Raw genomic sequence first — 12,565 nt, forward strand, 5'->3', positions numbered from 1 at the left:
ATAAATTGAAGCAAGATTAAAAGTCTCATCATGTAATATTTATTCGTTGACCTGAATGCAGTTCGTTAGAGTTATGTTTGTGTTAGGCTCCGTATCGATCGCGTGCAATTGAAAAAATAATGAAAATTAGCTTGCGCGCCGGTTAACCATCACAACTATTAAACTGAACACGAGAGCCTCGCCACCAGCGATTTCCATGGTTTTTAACGCGTCTAAAGAAAGAAAACGTCCACGTTCATTCAAGATTCTAATTAGAATGGGAATGAGATTTAGAATTCATTACTGCCAGCACTTCCGTGCGAGCATTCTCGTTTAACGGTGACCAAACCGACTCAACAAATAGTTCGGGGTTAAGTTCCGGTTGCCGGGCGTGGAATGGCGTGGCGGAGCGTTTTTCGTGCCGTTTCTCACGGGGGTGGCTCAGGATCCGGTAATGGCCCGCGGTAAGGCTCGTCGCGGGGGTGTCGCTACCTTTTTACGACGCGTGACACTCGTTAGCAAGTTAACTTAACCATATTACACGATGTGCATCCGCGTGCATATAAACGGCGGAGTCGAACACGCTCGACGGGTCGGATCAATAACTTCAGGAATGGGCACTTGCCGAGTCGTACCGACACGCTGTGTGTATGACCTGTTTCTCGGCGTCGCGCTACAAAATGGGAACGGAAGACTTTCGCATACCACCAACTGTCTACCAAAAACTCTTCTCCCACGGTTCTCTTTCGAGTATTGTGTCCAGCAAACGCGTTTCAGTTTCGCGTGAACAACATGTTACGACAGAACGTGTGCATAGTTCGAATGATTAGAACTGCAGAGTTTATTTGCGTGTAATTAACCCTTTGCACTCGGATGTCCCCTCAGAGGGGACATTGCAAGTCTGACGTATTAATTGGTAATATATAACTTAACTTATTGGATATTAATACCTAAATCTGGATAAAGAATCGGATGAAAAAGAAGTATGTTAGTTATTTTCAACCAGAAAATAGCCAGATCTCGTGATCACACGATTTTCACCTTTCAAGATCGAACTGATTTCGAGCTACGAGTCGTGCGTAGCCAGGCTGTAAAGGAGGGGTTGTAAAAAAGCGTTGGCAGGATTGCTGGTCAGTTTCGTGAATACAATTACGAAGGAATAGTAGATGCCTTGATTGATAAACTGTCTGAAGGTTACTAGAAGGTTCCAGACCGTGCCAGCGAAAATGAACGATACGTTGCCCTCCTATTTTAATTAAGCCTAGACCTCTCCACCCTTGAACGTATCCCGCGTGCAGTCGAACTCGTGCGAACGTACATTTTCGTTTGGTTAAAGTAAAGCAAGATTACAATCGACTGCTGATGGAATTTATGATCACATAATTGAGTAAGGATAGATTTATTGTTAATTGTTACGAGTTTTCGAAATTGGTGCCAATATAGTAGATCATTCGAAAGAAAGCAGCCTAACGTTGTAAACGGTCGGATCAAGATCCACGTTACTTCAATTATGAGTATTTTACACGAAGCCGTCATGATTTCGTGATATTTACAGACACGTATTTACCAAGGTCAACCATTTCTACCATTATACGTGGAAATATGATCCTTTTCAGGTCTACAATTAGAATGGTTAAGCGCGTTCTACATTTGCAACCCCTGGAACTTTCGCATCCCTTTCTGTTCTTCGTTTGCCCGCTGTTCTCTAATTAATCGTTCTGTCTTGATATACTTGATTATCATTCAGGTTTTTTATTAATTAATGACCTTTTTTGTGGCCATTTTGTGGCCATTGGTATCTCTCTAAATAGAGCTATGAATTTTTTAAATTTAATTAATTTCACTATTCATTGAAATCCAATTATTTGTAATAAAATATGTAAATAATTAGTTTCGAAGATATTTTTGTTTCAATGTTGTTAAACGTTATTTGTATAATATCACTTTATACATGGCTATACAGAAGAAAATACGCTGCTATAAGTATTCAGTTCCTTCGTTATCAGAAGCCACGAACAGGAAGCGAGAAAAGTGGAAGCTATTTGTACTCCAGCACTGTAAAATTCACGACAATAAAGTAGTCGCACTAATAAAACACACCTAATGTGAGATGACGCTAACTCGAACACCGTAGTCACGATACTCGGCAAGAAATACATTTTTGGTCACGTAAAACTCGCGGTAATTTCTAATTGAAGAGTACAAACAGTCGCACGCACCCCCTTAGCATGTAGATACATATATGTATATCGAAACAAGTAGAAACAACAACTGCACATGCATGAATACGTACATTACGAATGCGTCCGAATTAAAGTGAACAATTTTTGCCAATACAAATACTTGTACGTACGTGTGCAATATTTAAATGAACATTTTCAAGTCAAAATTAATGAAATTCAGTAACGTTTTTGTAGAAGAGTTAAAATTTGAGTTATATCAGAATTAACAATCAGAAAAATGAGTTTAATTCCCGTAGATTTGGGGAAATTGTCGGACGAACTTAGCTTAATTACGAAAACTGCTGAAACATTGTAGCTCATTAATAATGGTTTCATTCAACAAGCTTCTCGCGACGTCACTCGCAATCTGGTACGATGATTCACGCATCAAGAGTAACGTCTTTCATTCTCAATGTGATTCATAAAACATAACGTACACCGCTCGAAAGTATGTATCAGCACTCACGATCTCTTTGATGCAATGGCTCCAGTTGACTCACGACAGGTTTATGGGGAGAGACGTCTCGTCAGAGGTGACGAGATCGGCCAATCAACGTAAACTCTAATTACGTGTAAACGAATTGAAAATGGATTCGCAACAGGCTCGAAGCGACGCGGCCGAATCTTCGTCTAACCGCGAGCCAATTGCGGTAAGCTACAATTTTATGAAACCGTTAAACACCGTCGCGGTACTCTCGTCGACGAATCTCATTGAAAATTTCAATTAAACAATTGTGCACAAATTTACAGTTAGATTAAACGAATTAGATCAGTAATTAGTCGCAGATTTAGAAGAATTAATTGTATGAAAATCTTCTAGATACTTATCCAGATGATCTATACATATATGTATTCACATGTGTGCGCGCAACGTCTATTTCTAACTTATTTAATTATCTAAAAAATAGTCATACATTTTAATCATCCCACTGGTACACAGAAACATGATAACCAATTAATAAATCTTACAAACAACCCTTCGCGCCAATACTTCTGGTAGAAAAATATATAATGACACGAAAAGATTTGTCAGGAGTATTTCTAAAAAAGCGAGGAACTTTCAAGTTGGCGTCGTTCAACGGATCCCTCGCCTTGTAGTAAGCCCGTACGAACAGTTTCAACAAGCTTGCCGAATGTTTTCGCTGATCAATTTCACGAAGAAACGAGTATAAACAGTGTGTTCTAAAGAGGAGCTACTGCTTCGGGTCACGCCAGCCTAAAACGACTGGCTGGATCGCGATAGATGTCGACGGTACACCTATAGTCATTCGTGGTTTAATCCCATAACAAGTAGAGAAAGTCGAACGGTGGCAGGCACGGAAAATACGAATCTTTCGAGCATCGCCGTTTTGTGCAGACTGATCGATGGATTCAGGGTCAATCGCAACCACATTAAACTTTCTGCCCGGCACTACTTTCCGAGCTGATTGAAATCTGATGCAAATGTACTTAGGGGAAATTATCAGGGATGAAAGAATAGGATTATAGAAGATTGAACGTTAAGAGTAATCGGTTTCAGTATAAAAAAAAAAATTAGAAAAACTACCGCTATTAAAAGACAAATGCCTTAAAGTCGTAGATTTAAAAGCAAGTATAACGAAAACACACTAAAACAAGGAAGAATCTTCCCAACAAACATCACAAAATCTTACAAAAATCGCCATTACCGAATTACTTCAGAGTCGTCGCATCCTTCGCGTCCCTCGCGAATTTCCTCGAGTAAAACTCTTATTTCACAGGTAAAACCAAACCCGCAGTTACAACCTGTCTTTCGGGCGAGACCGCAAGGTCCACCTGGATTACCGCGGTATCCTGTAAATAATGGTCCGATAGGACAGCCAAGGCCAAGAGGGCAACTACCGATCCGTTTCGAAAATCGTTCTCCAGTTGGAGTGGCCAATTCTGGGCAATTCGTGCAGCTCAGACCGTACGGACCTCCAAGACCGCCAGGTGGTCCCTATCCTCAGAAGCCATCGCCGCAGGGTCAACATCCGCCGATCGTTTTGAACCCTCGGTTCCCCCAATCAACAGTGCAACGACCTGGTCCGCAGCAAGGGCCCAGACCGCCGCAATCTGGGAATTTTCAACGATTTCAAGGGATTCTGCAACGACCTCAGCAACCTCAACAGCAGCAGCAGCAGGCTGCGCCTCAACAGGGACGCCATCCTGATATTCTTGCGCGTTCGCAAGAGGTCCTACAGAGACACTTTCAACGAAATGAGTCATTGTTGAACGTATCGCAGCAGAGTTCACCAGCGAAGAGGGACGACAGGAAGCCAGCAGCACCGCGTGTAATAAGCGAGAAAATGGCGCACGTCGAGGGCGCGAAGGGCGTGCAGCAGTTGGAGAACGCTGTCTCGAAGGAGAAGGTGCGGGAGATCGCGGAGAACGACGACGACGATGACGTCGTGATGGACGGGAAGTCGCCACGTTTGAACGGAGACGCCAGGAAACAAGAGGACCTGATCGACTCGAAATTGTCCAGAAGGGAGAGCGTCGAGTCGATGAAAAGACCGGACACAGCTACGAAGCGTGACGATCCGATCGAGTGCAAATTGGCGAAGAGCGAACCCGTCGAATCGATACGAAGGCCAGACACTGCTACCAAACGAGATGACTCGGTGGAATCTAAATCGTTGAGAAAAGATAGCGCTGAGTCGATAAAAAGGTCAGACTCTGGTACGAAGCAAGGCGACTCGATCGACCCGAAATTGTCCAAAAATGGCAACGCTGACTCCACGGAAAGGCCAGACACTGGTACAAAGCAAGACGACTCGATCGAATCAAAATCGTCGAAAAATGGCAGCGCTGACTCCACGAAAAGGCCAGACACTGCTACGAAGGACGATTCGATCGAATCAAAATCGTCGAAAAATGGCAGTGCTGATTCTACAAAAAGGCCAGACACTGCTACGAAGGACGATTCGATCGAACGAAAATCATCGACAAATGGCAGTGCTGAGTCCACAAAAAGGCCTGACACTGCTACAAAGAAACAAGATGAACTAGTCGAACCTAAATTATCAACAAAAGAAGACACTGAATCGAAAAGGCCAGGAACTGCAACGATAAATGGAAAGATCGAAAAGAAACCTGACATCGCTGTGGAAAAGACCGATAGCAAAGTTAGCGAAGTTACTTCAGATCTCGATTCGAAGAAATCCAACGACATCAACGTAATGGAAAGTGACAATAGATTAGCGTCAACGAAATCCGCTGAGGAGACACGTAAAGAACCATTAGACAAACAGGAAATGACCAAAGTCGGTGCTCAATTGGAAGAACCAGCAAAACCGTTAGCCAAAGACGAAATTGCGACTGAGAAGAAGGACTCGAGTAAGGAAACAATGATAAGCACCGTGGCTCCGACTGTCTCAGCCATTGCAGAGAAGAAAATCGAAACACTAGATCGTACAAGCGTGTCAGCCCTTCCTGAGGAACTTGCACGACCAGAAAGTGCGAAACGAAATGGTCACGAATTAGATATGTCGTCGATATCTCCAGTAAAAACAACTGTGACCATACCAACGACAACTCTGAGCGATGGTACCAGTCAACAGCTGCAAATTCCATCCAAATCTGCGGGTCAATCTCGCACTACCCCCTCAACTGAGAAACATCCAGAACAAAGTAAGGACGAGTCGAAAGCAGCTGAAACTCCAGCCAAGCCGAGTCCACCATTGGAAGTGAACTCGAATCAGAAACCAGAGCCAACGTCTGAACCTTCGAAACAATTAGACAACCTCGCACCAACGAAAGAAGAAAGCGAGCAAGAGTCGAAGAAACCGTCCACGCCTCCGAGTAAATCGCTCGAAGGTACACCAACGGAAGTGAAGCAGACAGAAGAAGAAACGAAGCGAGATGAAGAGAAGCGAGAGGTTAAATCCGTGCCAGTGTCGGATAGCAAATCGGACATAGACTCATCGATCGAGGCGATGGAGGGATCCGATAAGTCGTGCGTGAGCACACCGTTGGGGACGAATCAGAGTCAGAGTCAAACGGAAACGAATGAGTCGTCGAAAACTTCGGAGAAGTCGAGCAAGGAAGCATCGTTGGATCTCGATGGTTCTCGAGACGAGAAAGAATCAAAAGATCTGCCCGCGAAGTCTTCTGAAGCGACAGCTGACGAACCAAAGGTGCAGAAGATCTCGAAAGACTCCCACGTTGATGAACTTACGCGAGATTCTTTGGAAACGAACAAAGTGGATCTTCCTGGGAGCATGGTTGCTTCTGAGAAAGAAGCAAGCGAGACGAAGAAGTCTGCAGTGTCTGTGGAGAGCCAGGGGAAAGTTCCTGAGACGGTATTGTCTCCTCCAGAGCCTTCCGACGATGGCGTGGCTGGCTTCGACGATGGCCAACCGAGGTCGTTGAAGTCCACACCGTCTGAAAGTCCTCGTTTGGCTGTTTCACCGAAATCACCGAAGTCACCTGTGGAAGAAGAGAAATTAGAAGAAGAAGACAAGGTGACTGACGATGGCAAAAACTTGACTGACCAGCAGAAAAGCGATGAAAAGTCAGCGGCCATCTCGAAGGCTCTGAGATCGGCTACACCTAAAGGCCAACGCGCGCAAACACCTGTGAAACAGGATGAAAAGTTGGGAAAGAAGTCACCAGTGACACCAGGTTTTTATTCACGTTTAATACGAATTCTGGGGAGAGAATGATGGTAGCGAATGTTTGCGATGCATATAAAATAGATTCGACGTGACATTTTTATTTTTTGCTATGATTTTCATAGAAATTGTTTGAGTTGGAACATCTCTGAGATTTTGCTTCACAATTGTTACGATAATATGCTTCGAGTATTCGTTCGAAACTTTGTGGTATCACGTCTGTTTCTTTGCGTTCACAGAGATTCAAAATGGCGGCGTAACGAACGAAACGGTTCAATCCAACGCGGTAAGTATTCTCATTTACACGAAATGGCATCGAGCAATTGATACAGTTTGAAAATGAGTTGAATCTACGCGATAAAATTGGGTGAAAAATTGAAATATCGATTTCATTCATGCATTTGTATAGAAGCTCTTACACGTTGGAACTTATATCGCGAGACATTATACGTGAGACATGAAAAAGCAGTTTTACTTATTCTGTTTTTATTCACATTATGGTCGCACTTTCAATTCAATGATAACATATATACATGTACACGTGCGTTCTAATTTATAAATTATCGATCCACGAAGACCAGTGAAGCAACGTAACAATTTCCCCAGGAACCAACCACAAACGGAGTTGCGGATCTAGCAACAAAGAAATCACCCTCTAAAGCGATAGAAGCCGACAAAAGATCGACAGCTGGATCACCCGTAAAATCGCCAAGTAAGTCCGTCAAATCATTGCCACGAACTCCAGAAACCCCTTCGTCAACAGTCGGCCAAGAAAAGAAAAGTAAGTATCACCTTAGCCAGCCTTCACGGACAAATAACGTCTATCAAACGGTTTCATTTTATATAAAAAGATATAGAGAATACGTAAATATCCCCTCTGCTATAGTTAACAGACGCGATTACAGTCGATTGACGCACACGCACCTCAATCTTTCTTATTGGAATAATATTCTCTGGCCTAACCGCGCCAACTCTCGAGTCGTTATTGCACCGACTATTCCCTATTATTTAATTCTCCTCAACTACGTCCTATCGCAATTAGCAATCTGTTTCATTGTACTACGCTAGAAACGACTAGAGTTGATACGCGACTTTGACATCCCTGCACAGAGGTGGCTAACATTAAATTGCAATGAGACAGTAATTTTGCGATTGGAACGGTAGAGCAAAGAATTGGACACGTTTCATCGAGAATGCGTGTGTTTATGGTATTTATTGAACCGTGCAGAGTTGCCTATGAACAAAGTCCAAGTGGGATCAGCGCCATCACCGAATCTGAAAACTGTCCGATCGAAAATCGGCTCGCTGGAGAACGCGAGCTACAAACCAGGAGGCGGGAAGGTTAAAATAGAGAACAGGAAGCTCGACTTCAGCAAAGCGCAGCCGAAGATCGCAGCGAAAAACGAGAAATACACGCCAAGTGGTGGCGACAAAAAGGTTGAGTTTCGATCAAAACACGATTATTAATCACGTGGTGTCTTGAAACGTGTATTTCTTTTTTTTTTATCTCGTACCTTCAATCTTTGTCTACAGAAACTTGTATTGCGCAAACTCACTCGCTTCTCGTAAAATTTTTTATGTAAGCTGTGAGTTAGATTTAATTTTCGAAAATTTCTTGCAGATCGCTCAGGTGAAGCTTCAGTGGAATGCAAAACCGAAAGTCGGATCACTGGAAAACGCGACTTACAAGCCGGGTGGCGGCGATAAAAAGATAGAGACGGTGAAGCTGGACTTCAAGGACAAAGCGAAGCCAAAAGTTGGCTCTAAAGACAATGCTAAGCACATTCCCGGCGGTGGTAGTGTAAAAGTAAGAAATTAATCGTTAAATGTATTCGTTTTCATCGCAGGTTGAGAGAGTGCTTCGAAAAGCGTAGGCAAATTTCACACCCGCTATCTAATCTCTGTTTGACGATTATTTTACGAATATTCATTTTATAAGTAGACTAGTAGCTTTACATTTTTATTTTTGCAATTTATTTTACGCATAGCTAGACAGAATTTGCGAAGACTATTTAAAGTAGAGCAAAGGCTGAACCAATCACGCGCGATGTAAGGGTAAAATTTATTTTTCTCATCAAACGAGTGGCTCGTTCATTTCTCTGTGTACCCCTTGGAATGTATTGCCATAAATTCATTTCAAAAGAAGCTGCTAAATTATAAAAACATACCCATTTGCTAATTTAAACGTGCTTCCCAAACTTCGATATCAGCCATTCGTTACATTTTCGCTTGACGTCGCTCCACGTTCGCAGTGTTCGTTATCGTAGTAACAAATAATATTTCTAACTAAATGCTTGCTTCTCGTTCCAATATATACCTATCAGTATTATAATAGCGACAAAATGCAGATATTCGTAGTTCGCATACCAATGAAAACGACCAAACAGAAAAAAGTATACATAGGTATCCGATTTGAATTCTGTTCGAAACTCTGCATGTGTATTTTTAATATAGACTTCCTGATCCGTATGACTGTCCTTCGTTGACGCATGTACTGTCACCTGTCATTATTAATAAGCCATTATTGTCTGTTGGTATTCAGTCATTGGCGACACCACCCAAGACGCCACAGGATACCAATAACGAAGTAAGTATGCCAACGATTCCACTATACCTTGTATAGTTATTCTCTCCCTACATAGATTAAGTACCCACTTCGATATTATAGCGACCACCTCGATATTAGAACGAAAGCTACCGTATAATTTGGATTGCGAGTCAGAATAATCGTTAAGGGAGTAACTAATTGATTCGGTTAACAAATTTGTTTGTCGTTCACGTTCGAACTAATATCCTCGCCGCTTTTGCGTATTTATCTAATATTGTGAGTTAACCAATAATCGATTATTCGTTTCTTACAGTAAGTAAAGTCAAGTCTAGCGAGATCAACGCACGTTCTGCATGTTTTTCAAATATCTATATATAATTAGTACATGTAAATGTTCGTTGCCAGAGTCGAATCGTCTAGTATAGAAAGCACGATGCGAAACGGCTTGAATGAGATTACGGATTTTTCCAATTTAAGAAGAGATTACACGAATCAGTAAGGCTCTCTATCTTTCTCTCTTTCTCTCTGTTTCACAAGTATTTCTTATTTTACTAACGAATCATCGACAGAGTACTGAATCCAACAAATTACAATAATAATAATCACAATAAATATTAAGAAAAGATCTGTATTAATTATCCCAGAGGCTCTTAAAGCGAATGATAGCATCCTCGAGAGGGTGCTGAAACAATACAAGAAGTCATTTGCATTTTTCTATTTATTCACTTTAAAAAAAAGTAGATCTCTAAGGAACGTTGAATATCTTTCTTTAAAGAGTGATAAGCCAAATAAGTTTAAGAACCTCTGGTCAATCCTGTCATTTACAACTGTTTATTACACGGACAGAGTGTAATGCGAACGTGTTGGTGAATTTTCAGATCCAAACACAAAAGATTGATATCAAAGCTGAAAGTAAAATCGGTTCCTTGGATAACGTGAAGCATAAGCCAGGCGGTGGCGATAAAAAGATCTTCAACGACAAGGACTACCTTCGACAGACCGGTTCGAACGTGGAAAGTCTTAGCGGCAGTCTCAGCGGATCACTGGTATGTTTTCTATTAAAAATCTCGGAATATATTATCTAATTATCTCACGGTTAATCGAGAATATCGTAAAATTAGTTGAAAAAGTTTTTTTCAAAGAATTCTCGCTATTCGCCTTTTACAACAACTTGGTTTTTCAAGTACATACGCACCATTCTTCACGAGAAAAGCTTGAGAACACGCATTGCATGCTTTTGCAAATATATATTTATAATTCTCTTCTTTACGACAAAAAGTTATTGACATATCACCTATTTCTTCGTACGGGTTTTTACGTCCAACATTTTTTTATTTGCGAGATATAATTACATAATACATTGAGAAATGATTTTGAAGAAAAATGTTAATTCCAATCTCAACGAGTGCATAACACTTTATACGACAAAAATGGTGTCTCTTTACTCTTAAAAACTATAATATAAGATCGATAAAAAAGTATTTTAGCATTTATATTAAAATGTATAAAGTTAGTGGTTGCTTAATCCTTTGAAGCACACTTTCGATTGCTTTTATAATCATTTACACAATCATTTCTTACTGTAACGAATATAAAAGCTTTATTACATCGAAGAGAGTATTTAGCGTGTTAGATACATAAATTTACTTATAATAACTATTCAATTTATAGCACGATCACTTTAGCACGCTGTAATGAAATAAAAGGTGAACGATATAAAATCCAAAAAATTATAACCGTGCCATTTAACAACAATTATTTTACTCAGAATATCTGGCATTCCATAAAAGGAAGCATAACTTATTCGCAAAACAACTATATTATAAACTCATCGGTTTCTGCAAAGAGTAAAGCCTCTCATGCTTCAAAGGTTTAACGTGACCCAGACTATACAGGGTGAGTCGTTCAACTGTAACATCTGCTGGTAAGAACAAGTTCCAAAAGAACACCCTCGCAATTAATTCCACAATCTAACAAATAATTCGAAAGATTTCTCAGGCAAGAAATGTGTTTGCCAATAAACCCAGATGCTACAGTTAACACGTTCCGTGTCGCGTGGGGTGGATGCGCCCAACGCTGACTTCCTTTCGAGCAATTCGAAATTCTCCTGCAACATAAAGGCAATCTAAACATGAAATTGTTGAAAAATTGGGGCACGAAACCTAAATTCAAAATTCTCGTACAACATAAACGCAATCTAAACATGAAATTTTTGAAAAATTGGGGCACGAAACCTGTTAGACGACTCAACCCAAGAAGGTTCTAAAACGCGAGGGTTAATGGGCCACCTTAATCCCGTGTGTTGTGCCCGCAGAGCCCTGTGCCCCCAGGCACGGTCACCGCTGGCAAGAACGGTCTACCCACATCGGACGAGAACCTCAACCAGGAATGCTAGATCACGAAAAACTCGACCGCCATGCCCGATTTCCCTGTCATCTGCGTCTGATCGAATCATCCGTACCACTCCCTCCCCAAACAGATCACATATAATCGCGTTGGCGTTGTCGACCCGTTCACCAAACCGGGTGCTAGCAAACCGTTCTACGTTGATTTCAGCGCCAGCGCCTCGGTTCTTCGCTTTTCGAATCGATTAGAATCGCGCAGGCACAGCCACAGATCGGCTCGATCGCGACGCAGCGATCGTTTCTCGCCCTCGAGCGAACGAGAGATTTTCTACGTGCCATAAGGGAGAGAACGGGAGGAGAGCAGCGAGAGGGCGCGCTCTCTCATCGCGCGTCGTCGACCGATCGATCACCTGTTCGCGTCTAACCTCACCGATGAAACGACGAATCTTATTGGTCGCGTTTATCCACGGAGCACTTTGAATAGTTTCGCGCGGCACTTTCTTTTTCTTCGATTTAAAGGGACCGCGTTCGCGTCTGGTTCTTACTCCTCGCGCGATGGTGATTGTCCTCGTTCGTCGAGGCAGCTTCTTACTAACTGTGTGAACACCTGATCCCCTCGATTTTTATAAATGCTTGTCGCAAACGTTCAGAGTCGATGGGGAGACATTTTGAGGAAAGGTGCGAAGCTTTCTTTAACGTAACAGTGATTAGCGAATTACGATGCAGGGCGGTGAAGATGCGTTGCATTAGTGGAGGAATCGTTTGCGTATCGTTTGTATAAGTGTGTTAGGATGAAAAGTCTGGTTTAAGGCTTGAACATTTCCAAAGGCATTTTTGACCGATCTGAACACGGGATGC

At 42.0% G+C, this 12,565-nt stretch overlaps 1 protein-coding gene across 1 annotated transcript; it reads left to right on the forward strand.

The window, feature by feature from the left end:
* Positions 1-2,773: 2,773 nt before the first annotated feature.
* Tau (microtubule-associated protein tau) lies at positions 2,774-11,841 on the forward strand. The gene is made up of 9 exons (XM_076903671.1): positions 2,774-2,851; positions 3,941-6,824; positions 7,054-7,100; positions 7,421-7,595; positions 8,043-8,251; positions 8,436-8,621; positions 9,357-9,401; positions 10,241-10,408; positions 11,677-11,841. The coding sequence occupies exons 1-9, from the start codon at positions 2,789-2,791 to the stop codon at positions 11,755-11,757; spliced, it is 3,858 nt and encodes a 1,285-aa protein (XP_076759786.1). The 5' UTR covers positions 2,774-2,788; the 3' UTR covers positions 11,758-11,841.
* The last annotated feature ends 724 nt before the right edge of the window (positions 11,842-12,565 follow it).

The sequence above is a fragment of the Xylocopa sonorina genome, chromosome 10 (assembly GCF_050948175.1).
Source record: "Xylocopa sonorina isolate GNS202 chromosome 10, iyXylSono1_principal, whole genome shotgun sequence".
In the NCBI taxonomy this organism is placed as follows: Eukaryota; Metazoa; Arthropoda; class Insecta; order Hymenoptera; family Apidae; genus Xylocopa; species Xylocopa sonorina.

Bases quoted from the DNA above. Each gene is read 5' to 3' on its own strand.
- Tau (XM_076903671.1), top strand. From the start codon at position 2,789: ATGGATTCGCAACAGGCTCGAAGCGACGCGGCCGAATCTTCGTCTAAC. The intron at 9,402-10,240 runs GTAAGTATGCCA...GTGAATTTTCAG, and splicing joins CACAGGATACCAATAACGAA to ATCCAAACACAAAAGATTGA. The intron at 10,409-11,676 runs GTATGTTTTCTA...TTGTGCCCGCAG, and splicing joins GCAGTCTCAGCGGATCACTG to AGCCCTGTGCCCCCAGGCAC.